This window comes from Lutjanus erythropterus, chromosome 9 (assembly GCF_056507025.1).
Source record: "Lutjanus erythropterus isolate fLutEry1 chromosome 9, fLutEry1.hap2, whole genome shotgun sequence".
NCBI lineage: Eukaryota > Metazoa > Chordata > Actinopteri > Lutjaniformes > Lutjanidae > Lutjanus > Lutjanus erythropterus.
This window is the reverse complement of record NC_139325.1, coordinates 32,702,178-32,726,774: the sequence shown is the minus strand read 5'-3', so window position 1 is coordinate 32,726,774 and position 24,597 is coordinate 32,702,178. Positions and strand designations below refer to the sequence as shown.

The 24,597-nt window shown below is 39.8% G+C and overlaps 1 protein-coding gene across 2 annotated transcripts in view; it reads left to right on the top strand.

Moving 5' to 3' along the window:
- The window catches only part of grik5 (glutamate receptor, ionotropic, kainate 5), a 138,057-nt gene that overhangs the window by 66,222 nt on the left and 47,238 nt on the right, over positions 1-24,597 (top strand). For both annotated transcript variants that reach the window (XM_084727179.1, XM_084727178.1), the window contains exons 4-7: positions 12,873-13,034; positions 15,631-15,795; positions 20,689-20,786; positions 22,802-22,967. In XM_084727179.1, coding sequence (XP_084583305.1) covers positions 12,923-13,034; positions 15,631-15,795; positions 20,689-20,786; positions 22,802-22,967 — 541 coding nt within the window. In that variant the 5' untranslated portion in view covers positions 12,873-12,922. The remainder of the gene's footprint in view (positions 1-12,872; positions 13,035-15,630; positions 15,796-20,688; positions 20,787-22,801; positions 22,968-24,597) is intronic.

Genomic DNA, 24,597 nt, shown 5'->3' with positions numbered 1-24,597 from the left:
CAGAGGGCGAGAGACTGGAGTTACTTTGAGCTGGGAACAATAACACAAACACCTGACGCAATCCAAAGTATGTTAGTCTTGTAATAAATGTTGTGGGGCTTTGAATTAGGCTTGCAACTAATTCTGTTCCGCAAATTAGAAAGAGTCGAGATATGTGAGCGTCACATGTGGGTGCAAGATTATTGGAAATCAGCACTGATGAAAAGAGGAACGCCTGCACACGAGTTTTCGATTCCAGACGGATCTGTGTTCAGCATTTTTTAATGACCTGATGAAGATTCAACCAAGTTTATTATAGTTAACTAAAACTAAACTAAAAACTAAAACTAGGCATGAAAAAAGCATTTTAGTTAACTTCTATACAAATAAAAAGTTTAGGAAAAAAAAGAAAACTAGATGAAACAGTATTGTGACAAACTAAAACAAAATAGAAATATACAGGAAATGTCTTAAGTCTTTTTCAGTTCTTCAGTTTGATCCAATTTGTCAACACAATAAGCATGAAGAGGCACTGGTGCATATGTCTACTGAGGCTGGGGTGTCTACATCACTGTGAGTCAGCTGCCTTCACAAAGTGTTACGTTTGTTTTGTAATACGTATTCTGAACCCTCTTACATCTTGCCCCTCACTAATACTGCGCATGTTTAATTAAAAAACAAACTTAAAAGTAATACTGAAACTAATACAAATTAAACTGAAACTAAATATTCTTAGAAATAAAAATTAAACTGAAATAACCAAACCCACTCTGGAAACTGAAAGTAAACTGAACTGAAATTAAAAATTAAGGCTAACTAATGCATATAATAATATATATAATAGATATATGGATCTGGATGTTTACATGCACAAAATATTCAGTTTTTTGCCCTTATTGAAAAAATCCTACTGAGGTGTTTATATGGTTAATAAAAACAAATATTTAAAAAAATTTCCATTTACATGCCGTGAAGCATACTCTGATTAACTTAATGACACAGTGTTTCCTCAGATCCTTGGAAAGTCTTAAGAACCCTAAAATCCAATCATTAGAATTTGTCCTTAAAGGTCTTAAAAATGTTTTGGATTATTAAATTAATGTTACTTTTGTAAAGTTGTATTAGCTTCAGTCTCGCTTTCAAATGTATTTTGAGGAAAAATTTGTATTGAGTACACTGTAATGACTAAAAAAATGAAACCAATATGGAACCAATAACCACTAATGCAAACAGTTCAACCTGGTCATAATTTATTGGAGCACACCCAGCGAGTGTGTCGCAGTGTGGTTTGTGGATTATCATTGCATCTCTGCTGATCAAAAAATTAGACAGAAAATAGCTAATTCTAGACATAATAAGTTAAAATGGTTTCTTTTAACATTCAGAAAAAAGAATTTGAAGCCTGATGCACATTTTGAAAGAAAACTCTTTATTATTAATTATGAGCGTTGGGTATAATGACATTAGAGTCCCATGGGAAGTAAAAAAAACATAACTAAGTATAACTTAGTGAGTAATTCTGGCACTTTTTGCCAATATGGATGTGAAATAGGGCTTAAAAAGTATTCAAAAGGTCTTAAAAAGTCTTTAATTGAACTTGTTGAAACCTGCAGAAACCCTGTGACTTATACATACAGGAGCATATCCAAAAACCCATTCATATTCTACTCAATTTTAATTCAATTTAAATTCAACAGGCTTTATTGGCATAAATGTCATATAAACAGTAATGCCAAAGCACCAAGTATAACACAGTTAATAATAATGTGAAGAAAAACCAAATCAGTTGATTGATAAAATAGATAATACATAAAAGAGAATAAGGAAATGGCAGAAGTCAGGAAACATGTATTTGAGTGATTCTTTCATCTTGTTTAAAAGTAGGCATGTTTCTCCTCACAGCCAGAAGTGTGGGCTTTTCGTCTGTGCATGCATCTCCATCCCAACCTTGCAAACTATTGGCTGGTTGTTTTATTTGCAATACACAGAGCTGGCTGCAAACAGGGAAGAGGTTGTATGTCATAAATCACGGTAAAACTCACAATTGAGATGCATTTTCTGAATATGCTGTAAAGAAAGAAAGGCTCCTAAAACCCTTATTATGTCATCACATCCCTCATCTTAAGTGGAATATGCTACATTTTTAGGAAAAGGTCTAATTATGAATATCCAAATAGAATATGCTGTATTACATGACGTACAAATTGTCATGGACTTAAATAAATGTGCTTTCCCAGAACCCAGAAGGTAACATCTTCAAACGGCTTGTTTTGCCCTACAGACAGTACAAAACTCAAAGAAACTCAATGATTTGAAACAGAAATGAAACAAATGTTCACATTTGAGGAGTTGGAGCCAGCACATTTTTATATTTTTGCTTCAATCTGTTGAGTAATTGTCTGCCAGTGACCTAATCGCTTCTTCACTGTTTATAAAGTTACATAAAAAAAACAAAACTTTCTGTGCAGCCTGGTATTCTTGTTCACATTGCAGGATTTTGTCGTGCATAATTTATGCCCATCGCCAGTGTTCAGTGGCAATATACAGTGGTTACAATGCAGGAAGTGGTTTCCAGTCAGTGTCCAGGTGCGCCTTGAGATTTTGTGACAATTCTAGATTATTGCAATATACAACTACACAATAAATTTAAGTGCTGTTTCTCACTCTTGTCCTTTCCAGTACCTCATTTTTAATTGTGTGACCTATCACATCAGACCTGTCTGTCTGATGTAGTTTTACAAAGTTTCCAATGAATTCTTGAATTATTTTGTTTAGAAATACTTCATGAGTAACACAGTTGTGTGTCAAATTTTATTTGGCATGAGAAAGTCAAGATAAACATTTACATAGCATAAGATGTGTTATGATATGATATGAATACAGATGTGCCTTGAGATTTTGGCTGGCCCTTTGATGTTTCTTGGGTAGAAAAAGTTTGAAAGCCACTCTAGTAGCACGTCTGGTGAATGTACAGGAGACTGCAGGAATCCACAGTCTCTGTCAGTGCGGCATTCAATGTTTGCTTTTGAAAAACTAACAACAATCTTTCTCTAACCTTGAATCAAGGGTTTTAGTTGCCTCTCTTTGATCACATAGGAAGAAAGTGCACTGGATGTTGAAAAATGTGTCTGTAGAGTACGGTTTTTCAGAGCTGTCCAGTGTCAAAGTTCTGTGGCAAAAATGTTGGTTGGAGAGGCGTTCAAAACCTTCATTCAGCTAATTTTTAAGGTGGCAGTTTGTGATGTTGCTGTATTAGATTGCACTGCTTTGTCAGATGTTCATTTAATTGTTTACCCCTCATTAGAATGAGAGGAAGTCTTCTCCAAAACAAACATTCAACACAATAAGCTTCACAAGGTTGTGTTTATTGCAGTAGTATTTAATTGTATTCTTTAATACCGCTGTTCAGTTTGTTGTTTCTTATTTGATATGGCTAAGCTACTGTAATGTAACCTGTTACCCATCATCCTGCACCCAAGTAAACATTTTCAAAAATCTAATTTAAGCTTCCTTCATCACATGAATCAATCCTATTTCCTCAAAATGTGAAACCTCACCGTAAAGTCAGGCCTCAAATTCAAATTCTCAAAAGGCTGAAAATGGCAATAAAAAGGAAAGGTGAATGTAATAATCCACAAAAACAACAGAAACAAAAGGGATAAGGGGAACAGAGGGACAGTGGCACAGAGAGGAGGACAAAGATAGGATAGAAGGCAGAGATGGTGAGATTAGAGAGGTACATGTAAGAGGAGAGGAGAGGGAGAAAGTGCGAATGGGTGCAAAGTGAAAATGCTGAGTCAATGCGACCAAGAACATGTGCTGCTGCTTTGATATTGGATGCAGACACAAAGTACTAAACACTTAATCCTACAAAAAGCCAAAAAGGGGTGAGCAAAGGGTCCTGGTGTTTTTCCACTCCCACTGACACTGATCATACACACACACACACACACACACACACACACACACACACACCAAACCAAGCTCCCAGCTCATCCTCATTGTCGGGGGGGGGGGTCAGAGGGAGCACAAGTACACGCAGTCTTTACTCAAGCAGAAGTAAAGATAGTTGTGCTTAAAAGGATTCTGGTAAAAGTAGACGTACTGATTCAATTTCTTTACTCAAGTAAAACAACGAAACTAAAAAGTCGCCCTCTGAAGGACATGTCTTCCAGCTGTTATGTGTTATCTATAACACATAGGTGGTTCAACTGAACCTCACCTTTTGTTCATAGTAGAGTCTCCCTTTCGGTCTGTTTCTTTTACATCGTTTTCGTCTTGTTATGTCTTAAACGTTTTCGTTTTGTTGCATCTTTTACAGTTTTCTTCTTGTTACATTTTCTTCTTGCTGCATTTTTTATGTTGGCTTTGTCTCGTTACAGCTTTTACGTTGTTTTCTTCTTGTTTCATTCATTGTTTTCATCTTGTTACATGTTGTGACATCTTTATGTAAATTTTTGTCTTGTTACGCCATTATATCATATTATCTTGTTTTCTTGTTAGATTGTTTTCGTCTTGTCTCTCATGTCGTTTTTGTCTTGTTTCAACATTTCATCTTGTTACATCTTGTTACGGATTTTATGCCATTTTCATCCTTTTGCATCTTGTTATGTCTTATTACTTCATTTTCTTGTTACACTGGTTTCATCTTTTTATGTCTTTTATGTGGTTTTTGTCTTGTTACATCTTTGATGTCATTTTTGCCTTGTTACATCTTTTACCTTGTTTTTGTCTTCTTACCTCATTTTCATCAACCTTTTACATCTTGTTGCTTCTGTTATGTTGTTTTCCTTTTGTTACATCCGTCATGTGTGGTATGCACTGATGGATACACCAAGGAAACAGTTTTTCTATGGGTTATTGTTCCATCTGTTTAGTCTAAATTGGTCTTGATGCTGCGGAGGCGATGCACAATCATGCAAAATAAAAACAATCAATAATTCCGCTCAGATGCATTAAAACTGAAGTGACCAGCCTGTTTGGAAAATGTAAGGAGTAGAAAGTTTAGTTATTTGTGTTCAAATGTAGGGAGTTAAATAAAAAAAATATTAATAAATACTCAAGTAAATGACATATACCTGAAAAATCTACTTAAGTACAGTAAGCGCTGGGATTAACAAATGCACTGAAATTGGCTGACCATTCCCGTTCAGGGACAGCAGCCCAGCTGTCTGCAGCAGGGCCTCTCTCCAGTCAACAATGCCTATTAATTGTGAGAAGAATGAGAAAAATAACACTTCTGTCCCATAATGGCTGGCGGTACAGTCTTCTTAAATCCACAGCTACTGAAGCCGTTCCACTTGCAAATTCAATTATGGGAATGATTCATCCTTCCATTATGATAACTGTCAGATTTTCTTGTGTCATACAATAAGGCAGAAGGGGAAAAACAAATGATTCGCCAGCCCCCCCACCAACACCCTTCTCCTCTCCTTCTCCTCCTCACCCTCCCCCCTCAAGCTGCCTTCCTCCATCTGAGTCCTTTTTGTCTTTCTCCGCATCCCTCTCTCTTCCTCCACTCCTCCCTTTGCTATCGCTCATCCTGCTTCCTCTGCCTTAGTCTCCGTTCATCCTCTCCTCATCTGCCTGGGGGTTTGAGGCGAGATAGCGTTCCCTCGTTTTCTGATTTTCTCCGTATCTCCCCTCCCTCCCTCCATCCTACTCAGGCCCTCCCTCCCCCTTCTTCCTCACGCTCTCTCTAGATAATTAAGATCTCTGATTTTACGGTTTTCTCTTTCATAATAGGCACTGCAGACACTATAAGCAAGCCGCCAAGTCTCCAGCACACACACACACACACACACACACAAACAAAACAGCAAACACACACAAATATGCATATGCCTTCATACACTCACTAAGATGAATGCATGCACCAAACAGCTAAATCTCCAACTGGGATGAATGTCCCCTCCATTCTCTTTCTGTCTCTCTCCTCCACACACACACACACACACACACACACACACACACACACACACACACACACACACACACACACTCAAATACACACATAGAAAGAGAGCAAGTCAGGATATTTATGTATTTTTGCTTTTGTGTATTTCTCAGCAGTGCCAGCAAGCGAGGGTGACTTACAGCAGGGTGCAGAATGAAAGTGAGCGAGGGGGGGCTAGAAGCTGTGTTTTCTGTACAGCTCAGACTAGTCTGGCTCCGCTCGGGCCTCTCACTGCTCCAGCTCCCTGCAGACTGACACCCGACTGCTACAGGGACTCAGCCGTGTACTACTACTACAGCAAGCGAGCACATACGGCAGCCAGACACACAGTCCTTGCAGATTAAACACGGAAATAGTATCTCACCGTTTGCTCTCTCTTTCTGTCTGCCTGTGTCTGTTTGCCCAACTCCCTCCACCTCTTACTACCACATTACAGCTGCTGGCTCTCTCTCACTCTCCTGCAGTGGTGGAAGAAGTAAAGTCACTGATGCCACAATGTAAAAACACTCTTATTACAAAAGTCTTGCATTCAGAATTTTAATGAAGTACAGAAGTATTCGAGGTGGTCTGTACTTATGGTATTAACTGGCAACCTGTTCAGGATGTACCTCATCTAGGACTTTGATAATTTTATATAGGGCTGTGACAGTATGGATTTTTTTCTTCTTTTTTCATACTATCATAAGCATAGTGTAACTCCTTTAAGGTATAGGGCAGCACATATATGGGTGCAGCATGCAAGTGAGGTAGAGCGAGCAGCAGAAGTGAGTGACTGTACTGCTCATAGCGGAGCAGAAACTTAACATTAAGCGGTCAGTGTGGCAGTAAATGTACCGTACAGGCTGCAGTGTGTTAGTTAATAAATGCAGCAGCTTCGCAAGACCAGGAAAAGTTAGCCACCAACACTTGTGATCGGTTTTCCATTGATCACTTCAATTTTAGCTGTGCTGCTCGACATGTTCTCCTCCTGATCTGCACCTTTCTTCATAACAGTTACCATTTGGAGCCACAATTGTGTTTTTGAACCTTTCATTTTCACTTTCTACATTTTACCTCTGCTTACTATCTTGCCATCACAGTTTAATTTGTAACTACTGGTACTCATGGATGACATATGTGTTAAGTGCATGATCATGTCTGCAGGCTGATACTGAAACATACAATACAGGAAAGCCAAAACTTTGACTAAATGACATCTCATTGATCTCATATGCTATGTATTTTTATTTGAAATATTGTAGTATTTTGATAGTATTTTATGTTTCTAAGCTTATTTATTTCATTTTAACCTCTACTACGACCACTAGCTGGAACTCACATACAGCAGTGAGAGAATCTTGGAGTTAGTACATAGTGTACATATGAGAGATCTAAGAGGAATGTGAGGCACTTGATGTGAGAACCTTTGAGATGAATATCATGAGATGATTATTAATTCTTGTCAGTAGGTAGTCCAACTACATTTATCATACAGAGAGCTGTGATGAATATGAAATTTGTCATTAGTGATAAAGTAATGAAGTACACTGAAGTAATGATGGTGCATCTTAACAGTACAACTTGTTCCCAGTATGTTTTTATCTTATATACAGTATAATACTTACTGATGAACATATAAGCAGCATTTAATGTTGCAGCCAGGTGAGGTGCAGCTCATTTTATTTACTGTTGGGAGCTTAATCTATAACAATGTTTCATATTTTATATGTTGATCATATATTTTGTCAGTTAATTTTATTTCTCCAAAGTAGCGAGTAGCTGTCAAATGAAAGCAGTGGAATAAAAAAATATAATATTGATATAACACTTGTGTAAATGCACTTTGTTACTTTCCACGACTGCTCTTCTGTCTTTCTATCTCTATCCTGCTCCTCGTCTCTCTTTCTGCAAAAACACTTTCCAATCTCTTCTCTCTGTATTCAATTTTGTTCTTTTATTCCCCCATCGGCCCCAGCCCATCCCCTCTGCTTCTTTTTTCTCTCTCATTCTCCTTACTTCTATCACGGCTTTCCATCTCCTTCCTCCCTCCCCCTTCTTCTTCTTATCCTCAGAGTATAGATGCTGTAATCTTCGCTGTCTAATGCTGTCAATAGCTCTCAATAACAATGAAATAGCACCGGTTCCATCCCATCATTGATGAAGGCATAGCCTCAGTTAGGATCTTATTCGTCATCATGGCAATCTGCTTCTTGGTAATAGCCAATCAGATGGCTCCTGTGAAATGCAGCGCTCCCATGATAGGTTCCCCATTGTTTTGATTGACCGCACCTGAGGGCCCGCCACTTCAGCTGGGCTCGATCAATACGCCATCACACACTGACACGAGGTAAAGCGCATGCCCATACATGCCCTGGAATAAACACAGGTCTGGACGCCTCACACACACTTTGGTGAAGAGTAAATTGAGAAAGAGGCTGCTGGTGTGAGGAGCAAACAGAATACAGTAGAAACAACCAGCGAAATGGAAAAATGGAGTACTGTGCAGCACGATACACAGCTGTGTGGCACAACAGCGTGCCGTCGTGATCTCACTGTGTGGTCACAATAATCAGCTGTTGCATAACTGTGTCTGTTACATGTACACCATTATATACAAGTATGACAACAGCGTAGAACACAGAACATTTTCCTTTCTGATGCAGATGTTATTTATTGGCACGTTTATTCTAACATGCTGGCTGTTATTCTACTCTCGGAGAAATAAAGGTGCTAACTAGAACCATAAAAGATTCTTTGGCTTTTGGCCATGGGAGAACTCTTTTTGGTTCCTGATGGAATCTTTTATAAAGGTTCCACTTGGAACCCTTTCAGAGGGTTCTACCTAGAATCCAACATAAAGAATTACACCTGGAACCATATGTGAAAGGTTTCACCCAGAACACCCCTATGAGAAGTTCTACAGAGAACCTTTCTATAGTGTAATGGTTCCACTCAGTTCTATCCAGAACCTTTCCACTTTCTAAGCATGCTAACAAAAACGCACCTAGGGTTCTTATTATCATTCCTTATATTCCTTGTCCTTGTTATTCCAGGGGTTTTTACCTAGAACACACTCGGGTTTCTATCAAGAACCCTTTTATATTTCAAGGGTTTTATCTATAACACATAGGTGGTTCTACTGAGAACCTTTTTATATTCCCAGCATTTTATCTATAACATACAGGAGGGTCTGCTGTGAACCTTTTTATATCCCCAGCCTTTTATCCAGAACACCCCAAGAACAGTTTTATATTCCAAGGGTTTTAACTAGAACACACTCAGGAGATTCTACCAAGAACCTTTTTTTAAATTCCAAGGGTTTTGTCTAGAACACACTCATGGGGTTCTACCAAGAACCTTTTTAAATTCCAAGGGTTTTATGTAGAACATACTCAAGGGGTTCCACCAAGGCCCTTTAAATATTCCAAGGATTTCATCTAGAACACACTCAGGATGTTCTACTGAAAACCTTTTTATATTACACAGCTTTTATCTAGAACACAGCAAGAACCTATTTATATCCCAAGGCTGGTATCTAGAACACATTCAGGGTGTTCTACTGAGAACCCTTTTATATTATGGTATAAAGAACACTTGATGACAGAGTTTAAATCAATCCTTGAAGAACTCTTTCTTCCAAAAAGATTTTTTTTGGGATGAAAAAAATTGAACCCTTATTCAAAGAACAAAGAACCTTGACAAACCCTTTCTTCAGAAGGGTTCTTCAGAAGCAAATAGCTCTGGCTAGACTTCCAGCCCCTCAGGAATAACCCTTGTGGAACCGTTATTTCTAAAAGTGTATGTTGTGTCACATATACAGATGGCCTGCATAAGCTCTGCCTCTGCTCACTTTGAGCTGCCGTAACCATAATGAGAGAAACACAGCCATCTGCACAGCATGGTGCATGCTATTAGTATTGCGAGCATGTTCGCGCGCCCACTTGCCCACCCTTTGACACAACAAACCCCAGAATGAGAGGCATGTAAAGTTTGACAGGAAGAAAGGGAGGTCAGTAATTGCATAGAGAGCAAGGAATAAAAGAGGAGAATAAGGGAAATGTGGTTGATTTATGAGACATGAAGAGGGATTCAAAGCACGGGGTTGCAGATTTTTCTGATGTGCTTTAAACATCAAAGCTAAACAAGTGTTGGAAAGGTGAGTGCGGAGAGAAAAAAAAGAAAATGAAGTTCTCAAAGTGAAAAGGCAATAAAAAGAAAAGGTGGAAGTGGGAGGGATGTTCGTTCTGCAGGGTGACCGACAATCCATGTTATCTGCGTCTTTGATGTACGCACAAACACACGCCAGCGCCGGCTCATTTCCAAACCCCACGTGCACTCGTCAGGGTCAGAGGTCGCTCTTCTATGACGCCAACGCCCCCTTGTTTACAGCTGTAGGGGTCAATTGGAGGTCATGAACTGACTATTTCAGCTGTCTGTCAGACCTGTCTAAAGCTCAGACTGGTGAAGCAGCCGTTTGAAACATTCTCAGGTCAACAGCCCCCACCGTCGCCGCCATCACCAGCGCCACCCTCGCCTGTCCGTCACACAACACTTCTCCTTCTCCTCTCCTCTGTCTCCATCCCTCCTTTCATCTCTCCATCCTCTGTCTTGTCATGTTGTCAGTCAGAGCGAGGCGTTGTCACTCCTCAAGAGGGCTGCTTAGCACCATTGGAGCTCAGCTGAGCTTTTTATGTGTGCTTTTTTTTTTATTGTGTTTGTGTGTCTGTGTAGAGGTGGGGGTGAGGGCCAGGTTATAGAAAACATGTAAGTGTGTTCAGGCGTGTGTGGGTGTATATTGAATGGTTGTGTTTGTAGTCAAGGGAGTTGTCTTTGTATTTGTGAGATCAGTTTGCTTTTGTAGTATGTAACCGTTTGTTTCTATGTATGTGTGCATGTGTGTACAGTTTACACTCGTAGAAGTAAAGATGCTAAAATATCTTCTTTACAGGGGTTGGAAGGTAAATTGTCTTAACTTAAACAGGAGTATGAATTGTTACTTTTAAAGAGAGCAAATAATAATAATAACTATAGATTTAAATCAAACAAACCCACTTATCTCATGCAAAACACAAACCAGCTATAATTCTGAAAGATAACGACTCAAATGCATTAATCAGGGATAATAAACATATTACTGATACTTTTAAATCTCTTTATGAAAACAACTTATTAGACCCAGGTTCTTTTTGGACGCAATAAACCTGAAACAAATTTCCCTTGAAAATAAAAGAACAATTAAAATCAGAGATATCAGAAGCCGAATAGTACAGACAATTAAAACATTTGCATTCAAAAAAGCCCCAGGAATGGATCCCAGTGGACTTTTATTCAACATTTTAGAGCAAATTGGCTTCCTTATTCATTCAAATTATACGACACATGTAAAGTAATTTAGTCCTCCCTAGATCTATGTATTAGACTGTAATCTCTGTTGTATTAAAAACAGGCAAGGCGGTTGAATCCCCTTCAGACTATAGACTGATAAATTTAATTAACTGTGATAATAAAATATTGACCAGAGTTATAAGCAATAGATTAGCAAAGGTTTTACCAGATGTGATGCATGTAAATCAAACAGGATTTACTAAAGAGATAGTTAACACAAAAATTGAAATGCAGTCATTATCTTCTCGCCGTCATGCCAGTAGTGTAGGGGGGTTGGATTAAGGTTTTTAGTTAACAAAACACTACTCACAGGAAAACAGTGTTGCAGAATCTTTCAAATAATGTAAGTGAATGTTGATCCAAGTCCCAGCATGCCGTTCACTTGTACTCGCACAACGTCACACCACACACACGCAGTTCAGAAGGTATACACGCACATGTGAATGTGGCTCCAAACTGAGGATCTACAGTGAAGATTTAGGCTGAAAACATGCTCTAAATTACGTCTTTTAAGTAAACTTGGCATGTCGGGGATTTATTAGACTCGGATTACATCAGACGAGCAGTATGGAGGCATCTTATGTTCTTTTTTCAGTTGTTTGTTACCGTTTCAAAACTGGTCACCATTCACTTCAACTGTTCGAGAATTTCTGCAACGCTGTTTTCCTCTGATACTTCAGCAGTAAAAAACTAAACCCAACCCGAGTCTGCATGAGGGCGAGTAGTAATGACTGAATTTTCATTTTTGGGTGAACTACTCCTTTAAAAATAGGCATTTGCAAACAAATACAAGAACATGTTTCACTGTTATACAACATGCAAAAAAGCAGAGTTATCACTGATGGCCGTTGATGCAGAAAAAACGTTTGATTGTCTTGAGTGGCCTTTCTTGTTCAACGGGAGGGTCACACAGGAGGTTCTACTGAGAACCCTTTTATATTATGGTCCAGAGAACCCTTGACGAAAGAGTTCTTCAACAATCTGACAAACACTTAATTCCAAAAAGGATTCTTAAGAGGAAAAAGGTTTTTAATCGAATCCTTAGTCTTGCAAAGAACCCTTGACAGACCCTTTCTACAAAAGCAAATGTTTCTCAATAGAACCTCAGCCCTTCAGGAAGAACCCTTTTGGAACCCTTAGATGTGTGTGTGTGTGTATGTGTGTGTGTGTGTGTGTGTGTGTGTGTGTGTGTGTGTGTGTGTGCGCAGTGCCGTGTGGTACCAGTTGTTGTGATGTTGTCTTTGGACCGCTGGAGATCTCTTCAAGCCTGAGTCCTGTCACTTCTAAATGGCAGATTTTCCACCAGAGACATGAATAGAGCTGTGTGTTCTGTCACAGGCTGTGTGCATGGGACCGGGCTGCCTCTGTGATATGACAGTGAACATCTTCTTAGCTCAGTAGTATGAAAGTCTATTGTACGTGCTGTCAAATTACAGGTGCTCCCACTACATGGGAATGTGACAGAGCAAACTAAAGATAAGCCGCAGGGTGACAATTTAAAGAGAGACGTCTTGTGCGAGGAGGATGATTGTGTGTCCAGTAGTAACGTACGGTGTGTCCTCCACTCCTGCAGGTGGTGGTACAGGCAGCCAGCAGACCATTCTCCATGAGGAGCAGTAGAAGATGCCGGCTCTGCCAGCACTGCTGCTGTCAATACACTTCCTCTCCTTCCTGCTAGTCACCATGCCGCCACGCTCCCTCAGTCAGGCCCCCGTGCTCTCCTCCGTCCGCATGGGTGAGTGTCGTGTCGTCCCTCCGTCCCTACACATGGATCTGGATTAAAACGTTTATCAGCATAAACTTTTAATGTTTTGTTTTAGAGAGCAAAACTGTTGCACACCTGTAGACTGACAGGTGCGTAGGAGATGACAGTATGTTGACAATTCAGAACAAAAAGACTCCCGCACACTGTCTTCTTCACTTGCAATTAGAGATATTTAGTTGATGACAATTTCTGGGTACACAGACCATCGAGTTATTTTACAAGACAAAAGGAGAGATGATTTTAAATAGGCTGGTTAATCCCCATGGACCAATCAGTGGTTTGTTTTTAGCCTGCTTTGTAGCCTCAAAGTGGGTTTTGCCACTTTGATTAGTACAATAAGTACAGCAAAGCACTTAAAAGCCATATTACCATTAATATTATACCTGTTGGTGTCCAAATAGTTCTTATTCAGAACAGTAAAACTATTTACCACCTAAAGAGTGATTGGCTGGAACAGTTTGATAAGCCTTTTGATCTAATTAATGTATGCAGATATAACAATAAGTCCAGAATTACTACAAAAAGCCTTCATCAGGAGAAGAAAGAGCTGTCTGACACATGCATCCCTGCCTCTCTTCTTTTTTGGGTTTTATAAGCATTAAAGGCAAACTGTGCACGATTTTCTCAAAACACAATGCATAGACTTGCACTCAAAAAAAGAAGTTCCTCTCAACCGTCACTCACAACCCACAAAAAGTATGTGGTGTCACCTGCATCTGCACCCTCCTGTAACTTTTTATTTCTCATTATTTTGCTGTGCTTGGGATTCTTTACCAACCCAAAACATCAGTATTTGATGACCTGAGAATGAAACTCAGCTATCAAGCATCTTTCTGGTGCGTTTGCAAAAAGCAACTGACAAATCCTTTTCATTCTACCTTTAATTATCAGTGGATCTCCTGGATTCAGGTGTAAGAATACCTGCACAGTATTAAGACTTTGTTGTTTGTCTGTAAGCCCTAAGGATTTTTGCCTGACATAAACATCCAATGCACACAGATGCTAGACAAAATAATGTAAACACATCATAGACTAAATGCTTTGAAGCAACTTAAAGGAACAATTCGGCACTTTTCATGTGCATGTCCAGTCAGTGTTGATGGTAAATTTAGTCAATTGAAGTAATAAATTCCTCAGTGTGTGTTATATTGACCAAGAAAGCTGAAGTCTCCTGCTGCAAAATCTGTTGCTCTTTCTGCATCCAGTGATGTATTTGATTTTAAGGAACTACAGGTTTTATTCCACTTGGCTTGGATTTGGATTTCATGCTAGACAAGGTTATTATAGTTAGCTAAAACTGAACAAAAAACTAAAACTATGTGTGAAAAAACATTTTAGGTAACTGATATAAAAATAAAAACAAAAACTAACTGAAAAGCTATTGTGTACTAAAATAAAATACAAATATATAGGAAATGTCTTTTAGTCTTTGTCAGTCTGGTCAAATTTATCCAAACAACAAGCATAAGGAGGCATTGGTACATTATGTTTGTTGAAACTGGAACGTCAACAACTATTTTTTCCTCATTTGCCTGAACACATTTGTCCCTTCAGAAGTTAAATTTCAAAACACTTCACACACTGACCTGAACTGAAAATCACGAGCCAGAAATACTCATTTTGTTTGCCAAATGCTGGAACATTAAAAGCATCCAACAAAAGCAAATACTTCCAACAAACAACATAAATTGTGGTAAAATTAAAGTTTTCTTTCAACCAATCCTTGCACAATGGACAACAAAATACAAAATACAGATATCAGTATGTACTGGTTCAACCTTAATTTGTGCTGTATACATATAACACTGTCTTTTGGCCAACAAGGTAATAGCTATAAGCTAGGGTGCTTGAGTGCAATGCATCTTGGTACATGTGGACACTGTCAACACAGCTTTCCGAGCAAGAGAACTCAGCATTCATGGTCAGTGTAGCACACACTGAGGATTTTATTGGTTGAGTTGACTACAATTACCATCAACACTGACTGGATATCCACACAAGTGCCAGTTTTTTCCCTTTAATCAGAGCTATAAACACTGCTACACAACTGGGTAAAATTGTGCTGCATGCTAATTAGCAGCATTTGTCAGCTGTGAAAGGGGTCTGGCAAGTATTTTGTTAACGAACTAATTCAATTGAAGCCAGATCCTATCACCTCAAATTATTTACCATGACAAGGGGAACCTTTTTGAGAATCTTGACAACATATAGTAATTACAGACAAACTGCATTGATGAAGACAGCCTGCAGCTAATGCACATATTTCCCAAAATACCAAACAATTCCTTTAATTTCTGATACTGTTTGAATTATATATCATCTACTAATCTGACCAAGGTCAAATTTCTTTATTGCTTCACCAGTCAGTGTTTTTCATACCTCTATCAGCCCCACTCTTCTTCCCACATACACATTCACACTCACATGTGAGCATCTTCCATCTCCTACTCCTCTTCTCTTTTGCTAACTCTTCACCTGTTTCTCCCCTCTCGCTGCCCTCCATCTTCATACTCTGTCCTTCTGTCCTCTGCTTCACCTTTCTCTCCTTCCCTCCCTGCCTCTCTAGCGGCAATCCTGGATGACCAGTCTGTGTGTGGGCGTGGGGAGCGGATGGCGCTCTCTCTGGCCAGGGAGAACATCAACAGCATGATGGAGGGTCCGGCCCGAGCCCGCGTGGAGGTGGACATATACGAGCTGCAAAAAGACTCCCAGTACGACACTACTGACACCAGTAAGTGGGGCCGAAGCACACCAAAGAAGACCAGTAGAGGAGATTCTTACAACCCATCAGAGAGCGATAAAGTCCAGCCTAATCCATTAGAGTTCTGTAGGGTGTAGTGTCTAATTAGCCAGGCAAAAAGTGGCCTCTAAAAATGCCAGTAGATATTGGTAGTAATATGGTATATTAACATTAAAAGAACAGCAGTCTACTTAATAGTCCAGGTTGTATTCCACTTAAAGGGCCATTTGAAGTGGAGTTGCATGAGGTATTTATCCATAGTGAGTGTGGTCCTTATAGTTGATGGCAGTCAGCACGCCCCCAGTTTGGAGAAGCAGCAGGAGTAGGGATCAGTTTAGAAGCTAAGCGATATACTGCTGTGTACAGGGCCAGCAGCCAAACGTAATGTAACATCCTAAAAAAAAAGGCCCACATAAAAAAAAAACCAATATCTGTTTAAGTGTATACTATATTTTGAATATTTTCACCTCTCTGCCTCGCCATCAGACAGCCTTTTCTGACAGGAGACTGTTGGTATATAAGCCAAATATTGCTCTCTCCAGACAAACCACATTCCACTGTGACAAAATTAGTAATTTTATGTCATAGAACAGAAGAATTGCTGGTCTAATGCTGCCTCCATCAGTTAGTTTGTGTTTTAAAAGCTTAATTCTGATTCACCAAAGTCACACAATAACACAAGCAAACTAACTGATTGAGGCAAATAAGCAACTCCTGTTACTGTTTTTGCCAAACGAGTCTGGTTGAGGGAGAGAGAGAGAGAGTGATATTTGTCTTATATAACAGCAGTTTCCCTTTGGAAAAGTCTGTCTGACAGCAAGGTAAAGTGAAAATATTCTAAATACAGTTTACACTTAAACTGATTGATTTTTACGTGTTTTTAAGTGTCCTAGGGCTGAGTGTTAAAAAATTATGATACCGGTGCCAATTCCAGTACCCTTAAAGTGATACTGATGGACCAATGGAGTATGTAATTCAATATTTTTTTGATTGTTCTTCTTTATGAAGAACGCTTGTGGTGATTGTCTGCAAGCAGAACCACATAAATATTCTTCTTTTTTTTCTACATCTGTGTATCAAAAGGTTTGAATGGATAGAACTTTATTAATCTAAATGGAAATTCTTGAATGCAGGTATCGTTTCACTGGAGGACTTTCAATAATACTTGGTACTAGGTTATTTCAATTGATACCTTAAAGGTATTGAGTACTGGTACCCATATTTATGTGGTTCTGCTATTCACAGCAGTTCATTGCTTAGCTTCCACGCTGGTGGCCCTCTCTGCTTATCTGAACTGGGGGTGTGTCAGCCACCAACTACTGTAGATAATACACTGACTATCGATAAGTACCTCATACAACCCCACTTCAAATAATCTAATTATTCCTTTTAGAAGGAGCAGATATTTTCCCAGAAAAATAATTCCATTTCCTAAAAAGCTGCCTTTTTGTGAGGCAAAACCTCAGATAATGACTAAAATGATAAAAGCACCCCCACTTTCATGTGATTAGGAACCAGTAAGGGCTTCTGCTGATTAGTTTACATGTCAGTGGAGACTAGTAATGGGCCAGTAAGCCCGCCTCATTAAAAACAGTGGACCAGTGCCCTCCAGTAACAGCTGGCACTGTCTACTCTGCAGGCCACGACAAAAACAAATCATCAACTACTAATACAGACCAGCAGTGCAGGCCAACAGAAGGCAGCGCCACACCGCAGAGGCCGCTGCATGAAATGTGTATTGATATACAGAGTTAAAGCTGAATGGAGTCTGTAAAGACAGAAGAAGAACTGCTGAGTCCAGTCACTGAGGAAACAGAGACTCCCTGCTCCCATTCTAATAGGTCACTGACCCTGCCACAAGCTACTGGCAAAATGTCTATGTGTGCTTGAGAAGGGTTGTCTACATATGTGCATGCTTGAGTTGCAGGCGTGTGTGTGTGTGTGTGTGTGTGTCTGTGTGTGTGTGTCCTTGACCGATGGGCAGGAGACTCTGACAGGCTTGTTTGCTCGCAGCATTTTTTGGTCTCTGGATCAGAGAGCTCATCATCTTACAGCTACGGCTGTCTGGGGCACGCTTGCACGCACCCAATCGCACACTCATGCGAACACACACGCACACACAGCCATTTACACATGCATGCACACGCATCCCAGATGCACATTCACAAATGGGCGCAGTGTGGGTGTACACGCTCGCACGCACACACACAGAAAGACAGTGGCAGGGACTGAGGAGGACTAATTGGGATGAATTAAAATACCAACCAAATATACCAGCAAGAAAAGAGCTTCATGACTATCAGGATAACACAGTTTGGTCACCCGACTGGTGAGACGAAAAACATTGTCACTGAACATGAACTGACTGCACATCAGAAAGATACTGTGCAAAAACATGAGTATTTCTGTATGCAAGAGGATGTGTGCCCATGTGTGCATAGCCAAACTTCTATTATGATAGTAATCAATAGTGGATGTTTGATTGCAAAGAAATAATTAGACATTTTGGGAAATACGCTCATTTGTTTTCTCGCCTAGGGTTACATGAGGAGACTGACTGCACTCTCATAACTGTGCTCTAAATACAAAAATATAGCTGCTTAGTTTAGCATTTCTAGGGCTGTAGTCAACCAAGGAAAATCCTGCTAAACTGAAAATCTGCATACTTTTCAACCAGTCGATTGGTTGTGGAAGGTGCATATCATCTCCAGATTAATTATATGAGCCACAGTGCACTGAATGATCTCTACCTGTCAGCCTCAATAAGTGCTAATCAAACTTACACAGTGTTCCCAAGAACATTAATTCCTGCAGTTTGACCATTTCTTTTAAATGCATAACTATGTTGTTACCTTCAGGGCACATCTATCTAGTAAATTTACATGCAGGCAACACACACACACACACTGGCGATGAGGGTCACACTGACTTCAGCTCGTGCTGCAATATAAACTTCCACAGAAAGCTCACTACTCTTGTTATTTAGTTGCTTCAAATGAGGCTTAACATTCACACACAAAATGTTGTTTCTCTTGACTGTCCCTCAACATAACAACATTCAATATTGTCCCAGCCTGTGGGAATAGCCACATTAGCAATATGCTAGTAGTACACTGAAACAACATAAAATGATCAGAAGGCGTCAGCCCTGCAGACATGAGACAATGGTCTTTTCATCCAACTCGTGGCGAGAAAGCAAAATAAGCGCATTTTCCAAAGCGTACCTTTAAGTATTTTCTTGTCTCTTTTAATTGTCTGTGGCAGGTGGACATGTGAGTCTGTTACAGCTATTGATCCGTAACCACAAGACGTTCAATTAGTCAAGTCAAAGACAGAAAATGAATACAACCTGTCGTTTAATCATTCATGTACCCGCTCGACATAGTGGAGACATTTCAAATATGTGCAAAAGGGCAAACTTCAGGCACGCAGAGGAGCAGGAGTGTGTGGTGTTCTGATAAAAACCTTAAAGGGACAGTTCACCACAAAATTTAGTGTACATATTTTTGTCATGCTGTTTATCCATCCAGATGATTTTGGTGTGAGTTAACGAATTTTGGAGATATTGGCCATAAATATGTCTGCCTTCTCTCAAATAGGACTGCATATTTCCTACACTGCTCACGACAAGGTTGTTGGATTATCTCTTGAGTAATCAGGTCATGATTTCTGGAGAGAGACGTTGCTGTTGCGTTTTTCCAAATGTGTTTCTGGTGCTTTGAGCATCACAAGTGAGTGCCATATAGTTCCATTATAAGAAAGCACACATCTCCATGGCTGATATCCCCAAAACTTGGCACTTGGCACACTACAGGCCAGAGGAAAGAAAAATAAGTATTTTGGATTTTGGGGTGAACAGGTGTCAGGTGGACATTATGGCTATTGAACGGTAGCTACAAGCTGTTCAGTTAGTCAAGTATAAGACAGACAATGAACATAACCTGTCATTTAATCATTCATGTACCCACTCAACATAATGGAGACATTTGAAATATGTGCAAAAGAGCAAATGTCAGGCACTCACATGTAGAGGAGCAGGAGTTTGTGGCATTTTGCCAAAAAACCTTTATTAGATAGATGGTTTGTTCATAAAACAATTTAAAAAATGACATGGTAGGTTATGACCTTAGCTGATCTTTCTCGGGCTTCAGATGAAGAGGCAGTACCTGAGCCTGACCTTTTTAAGCATTCATTTGAGGGGAAAAGGTGGGAGATGATGGCAGAAAAACGCAAAATCAATAAATCAAAAATGTGCCTTTTTTTGAACTGGCATAAATGTATCACAAAAAAAGTCTGTTTCACATATGCCTAAATGTAAACATTTGTTGTCACTTGGTTTTGGTTTTGATCAGTAAAATCTATTCTTGCACAGTGAATCATAGACATAGTGATTACTTGAGCCATTCCTGAGCAAAGTAGTTAATGTAATACAGAAATGTTTAACAGTCTCCCACGTTAATGTCCTCCTGCAAAAAGGCTAATAATTCAAACTGGCATTTGTTAATTGAAGGCAACCATCAATCTGTTCGTGTTATTCTAATGCCAGACATATAATTTTTGCAAAATGTCTTAAAAATTGTCTAAATGTCTGAACAAGTGAATAATAGTAGCGGGTAACCCCTGCCCTGCTGTAGTTCTTGAAGTGTTTATCTCAAAATAAATCAGATTATAATGAGGGAGATTTTTACTACCACAATAGAATCAGTGGTTAAACTGAAATCATTATGCATCCTCTGAGTTTTCACTGCATTTTAAAGTTCCATACTTTTCCCCTGACTGCAGCCTCTACTGTATGCCAGCTCTGTGCTGCCTGCCATCAAAATGAAGCAGAGGAAAGGTGTGTCTCTGCGTATTCGGTGTTTATTTTCCTTTTTCCCCTTTCAGTGTGTCAGATTCTTCCCAAAGGCGTCGTCTCTGTGATAGGTCCCGCCTCCAGCCCCGCCTCTGGCTCTACTGTCAGTCATATATGTGGAGAGAAGGAGGTGAGTGTGGAAGATAAACTAACACACACACACACACACACACACACACACACACACACACACACACACACAAAAACGTACAAATCTGTTTCTGTTTCATGTGTGCGTACAGACATCAAGTAGCGCTTTCTCTCTGACTTACTACCCCTCCTACCCACATAGACGTCATGATGAATGTATCTGGAGATTCGTTTTTTCTTGCCCATTGAATTTCTTCTCATATAATTAACCGTCATCCACTTCTTCTAACTGTTTCCTCCCTTCTGCCCGTAGCCTTTTATCTCCGGGTCTCTCTGTTCTCTGCCTCTGCCATCTTTCTTATCTCTCTTTTCACCCTGTAGCATCTCTAATGGATCTTCCTTATTCACTGTTTTTTTTTTTTTTTTCTGTTGTTTGTGTTTGGAGAGAAGTTAATCACGACACATTTGCTTTTCTTGCCTGCCTTAAAGGAATAGTTTCATACTAATCCATACCTATCCATAGTCAGTGTATTAGCTACAGTAGATGCTGGTCTCCAGGCCTCCAGTTTGGAGAAGCAGAGAGGAGAACCGGTGTAGGAAGCTAAGCAATGTACTGCTGTGGACTCATTAACTTCACAGAACATAGGAGTTCCTGGCTTAATAAGCCTCCATTGGTTAGTTTCCTTGTTTTGTTATGTGACTGCTGTGTTTTAAAGGGTTAGTAGGGATTCACTAAAGTCACACAATAACACAAACTAACAAACCAATCAAGGCAGCAGTAGAAGAGCAACTTTTATATTGTGCGAGATAAACTGTTCTCTGTTCACTGTCTTGCAAATGGAGTCTGGTTGGACTGTCTGACGGAAAGGTCCTGTGGTGAACATACTGTATAGCTGACCCTGCTGTGAACGGAGTCAACAGAAAAAAGTATTTTATTAAAAGTATTTTGCTGTCAGACAGCCTTTTCCAGCAGGAATCCACCGTTGTAAAAAAACAAAAAAATTCTCTCCAAACCAACCAGACGCCTTTGAAAAAAACAGTGAGTCTACCTTGCAGAACACAGTCTCGCACTGCCACAGTTGTTTAGTTTTAAATATTGTTGTTGTGTTAGTTCTTTGATTTAAAGAGTTAGTTTGGATTCACCAGAATCACATGATAACACAAACAAACCTATCAAGGCCGCAGTAGACCAGAAACTCCTGTGCTCTCTGAGGTGAAATATTTATTTTTTGCCAATGGAGTCTAGTTGCTTTGGAGAAAGCTGTATTTTGCTTATGTATTGGCTGTTTCCTGTCAGAACAGGCTGCCTGAAGGCAAAGTTAAAGCAGTGGAAATATTTTAAATTTAGTTTACACTTAAACTAATATTGATTTTGATTTTTTTTTTTTTTGTTGTTGCTGACCCTGTGCTGGTACTCCTCTGCTTTTACAAACTGGGGGCTGTGCCATCTACTGTACCTAATGCACTGACTATCAATAAGTATCTCATACAGGCAGCTTTTAGCATTTATGGTCCAGGCCTCTGGAACAGTCTGCCCGAGGATTTGAGGGCACCTGGGAGAGTTGAAATTTTTAAACACAAACTTAAAATCAACCTCTTCAGTCTGGCTTTTGATTAAGAATGGTTATAGACAATAATTTCATTTATTTTTATTTCATTTATATATTTAATTCTGTTTCACTTTATTTTGTTCAGCAGTATTTGCTATTTTATTATTATCAGTATTGTTTTATTTTTATCCCTCTTATCAACTTTATTTGTTTTTGTTTTGTTTTGTCTTTTTTTAATCTGTGTTATCTAGTTCTTAGTCTAGGTTTTATCTAACTCTATTTTTATTCCTTGTTTTTATTCTCTATTTCATCTATAGTTTTTATTTTGCTTTATTATGGTCATCTCTTGTTCTGTCTTATTGTCAGTCATGTGTCAAGCACTTTCAATTGCACTAACCTGTATGAAAGGTGCTACACAAATTAAGTTTGATGTTTCATACAACACCACCTCAAATAGTCCAAACTAGTCCTTTAATGTTTCTCCTCTCTTCTCTCCTTCTGCCAGATCCCTCATGTAAAGATCGGTCCAGAGGAAACTCCCCGCTTGCCGTACCTGCGCTTTGCCTCGGTCACTCTGTACCCTAGCAACGAGGACCTGAGCCTGGCCATAGGAGCCATCTTGCGCTCGTTCAGTTACCCCTCAGCCAGCCTGGTCTGCGCCAAGGCTGAGTGTGAGTGCACATGCAGCCTGTTTTATAGTTCTAAAGTACATTATGTGTGACTGCAGAGTTGTGTTTGTGTTTAGGTGGGTGTTAATGCATCGGTTGTGTTCTTGCAAGTTTATTCACCTACTATATGTGTCTGTTGGCGTGTGTGTGTGTGTGTGTGCAAATGCATGTGTGGGAGTGTTGGCACGTTCACACTGTTTGGGCGGATATGAGTGTTTTGCGCCGTTGGACACTCATTTTGACAGTCTGGTCATAAAGTTCTGTCTGTTGTCAGAGTTCAGAACATGGCTCATACTGCAGCTTTCCTATTTATTACTCATGCTCTCGCACGCTGTCTCTTATCCACCTCAGAGGGTTGTTAGGCCAAACCAATTTAATAAATATTCGTGTTTGAAATGCTTTCCAGTATTGGAGGAACTTAGGGGACATTTGATTTAGCTTGCCAGACACTCAGAGAGCTTTAACATCACAGGGGATTCGGGGCTTAGTCACTAGACCTCTTTATTTTCATTTTAAAAGAGTGTGTTATTGATTTATTATGCACCACCCTATCGAGAGTCGCAGGAATTAAAGGGCTTGGTCGGATGGTGGCTGTAGTATTCAAACAAAGCTTTGTGAATTCATGACAGGATACACTATGCTGTAGGACGAAGCTAAATCCTAATTTTATTTCGCCAAATAATCACCTAACTTTTTGTCCAGTCCTGAAAAAAACATGAAACCGAGCCGGTGCATGAGTTGTTGCGCAGCTGTTGACTGCCCGCACCAGCCAAGCAAAACTGTACAAGAACTGAAGGGCAATTATATAAAGAATAAGTGGTACCATTGAAGCCCGTGAACACTCCTCATATCCGTGTGAAAAGGGTAGATTTTGACAAACAAAAAGCTGTGACATTATGAAAAATTGATTCAATCAGTGAGATGCTTTCATTATCTCCCCAGCAGTTAACCAGCCTTCCCGCAGTGTCCTGAAAGTAAGCTGAATTCCTTGTGGACTTGTCATTTCACTGAACTAAAAGAGCTTTGAAATGGCATCAGACATCTTTTTCTTCCAGTTTTGATCATCAGTTGAATGGGTAGATAAGAGACTCGTCTCGCAGGAATTAGAGGCAACAGATAGCCTGATAGTTACCGATCGGGCCAGAAGATGCAGCTTTTACTCGTAGAGAGGCTGAGGGGTGCATGTGTGTGTAATATATTTGGCTTGAAGGTGATCTATACAAGGTTATCACACTCACAGACTCTGACCCACTTGGCTGCGCTATCTATCGCCATGGAGCTGGTTGCCATGGCTGCAGAATAGGTGCTAACTGCCACTCAACAGGCTTGTTCCACACTCTGAACGACCGTGTGGGTGTGTGTGGCACGGTATGTGTGTGTTTGAAATATTTTTTCTGTTTGCTCGGTTCACTTTGTCCGTACATGACATGTGCGTATGTTTATGCATCCATGTGTGCGTGTGTGTGCCCCTGAGTGTACTGTATGTCTGTACATGTGTGAGTAGGTTCTGGGCTACTTGTTTCAGTGTGTGTGTGTGTGTGTGTGTGTCGATGTGTGTGCGGCTCTGCTGTGGCGCTGCAGAGGTTCAACATCAGACAATGTTTACCACCAGCGCACTTGTTTTATTCATCTT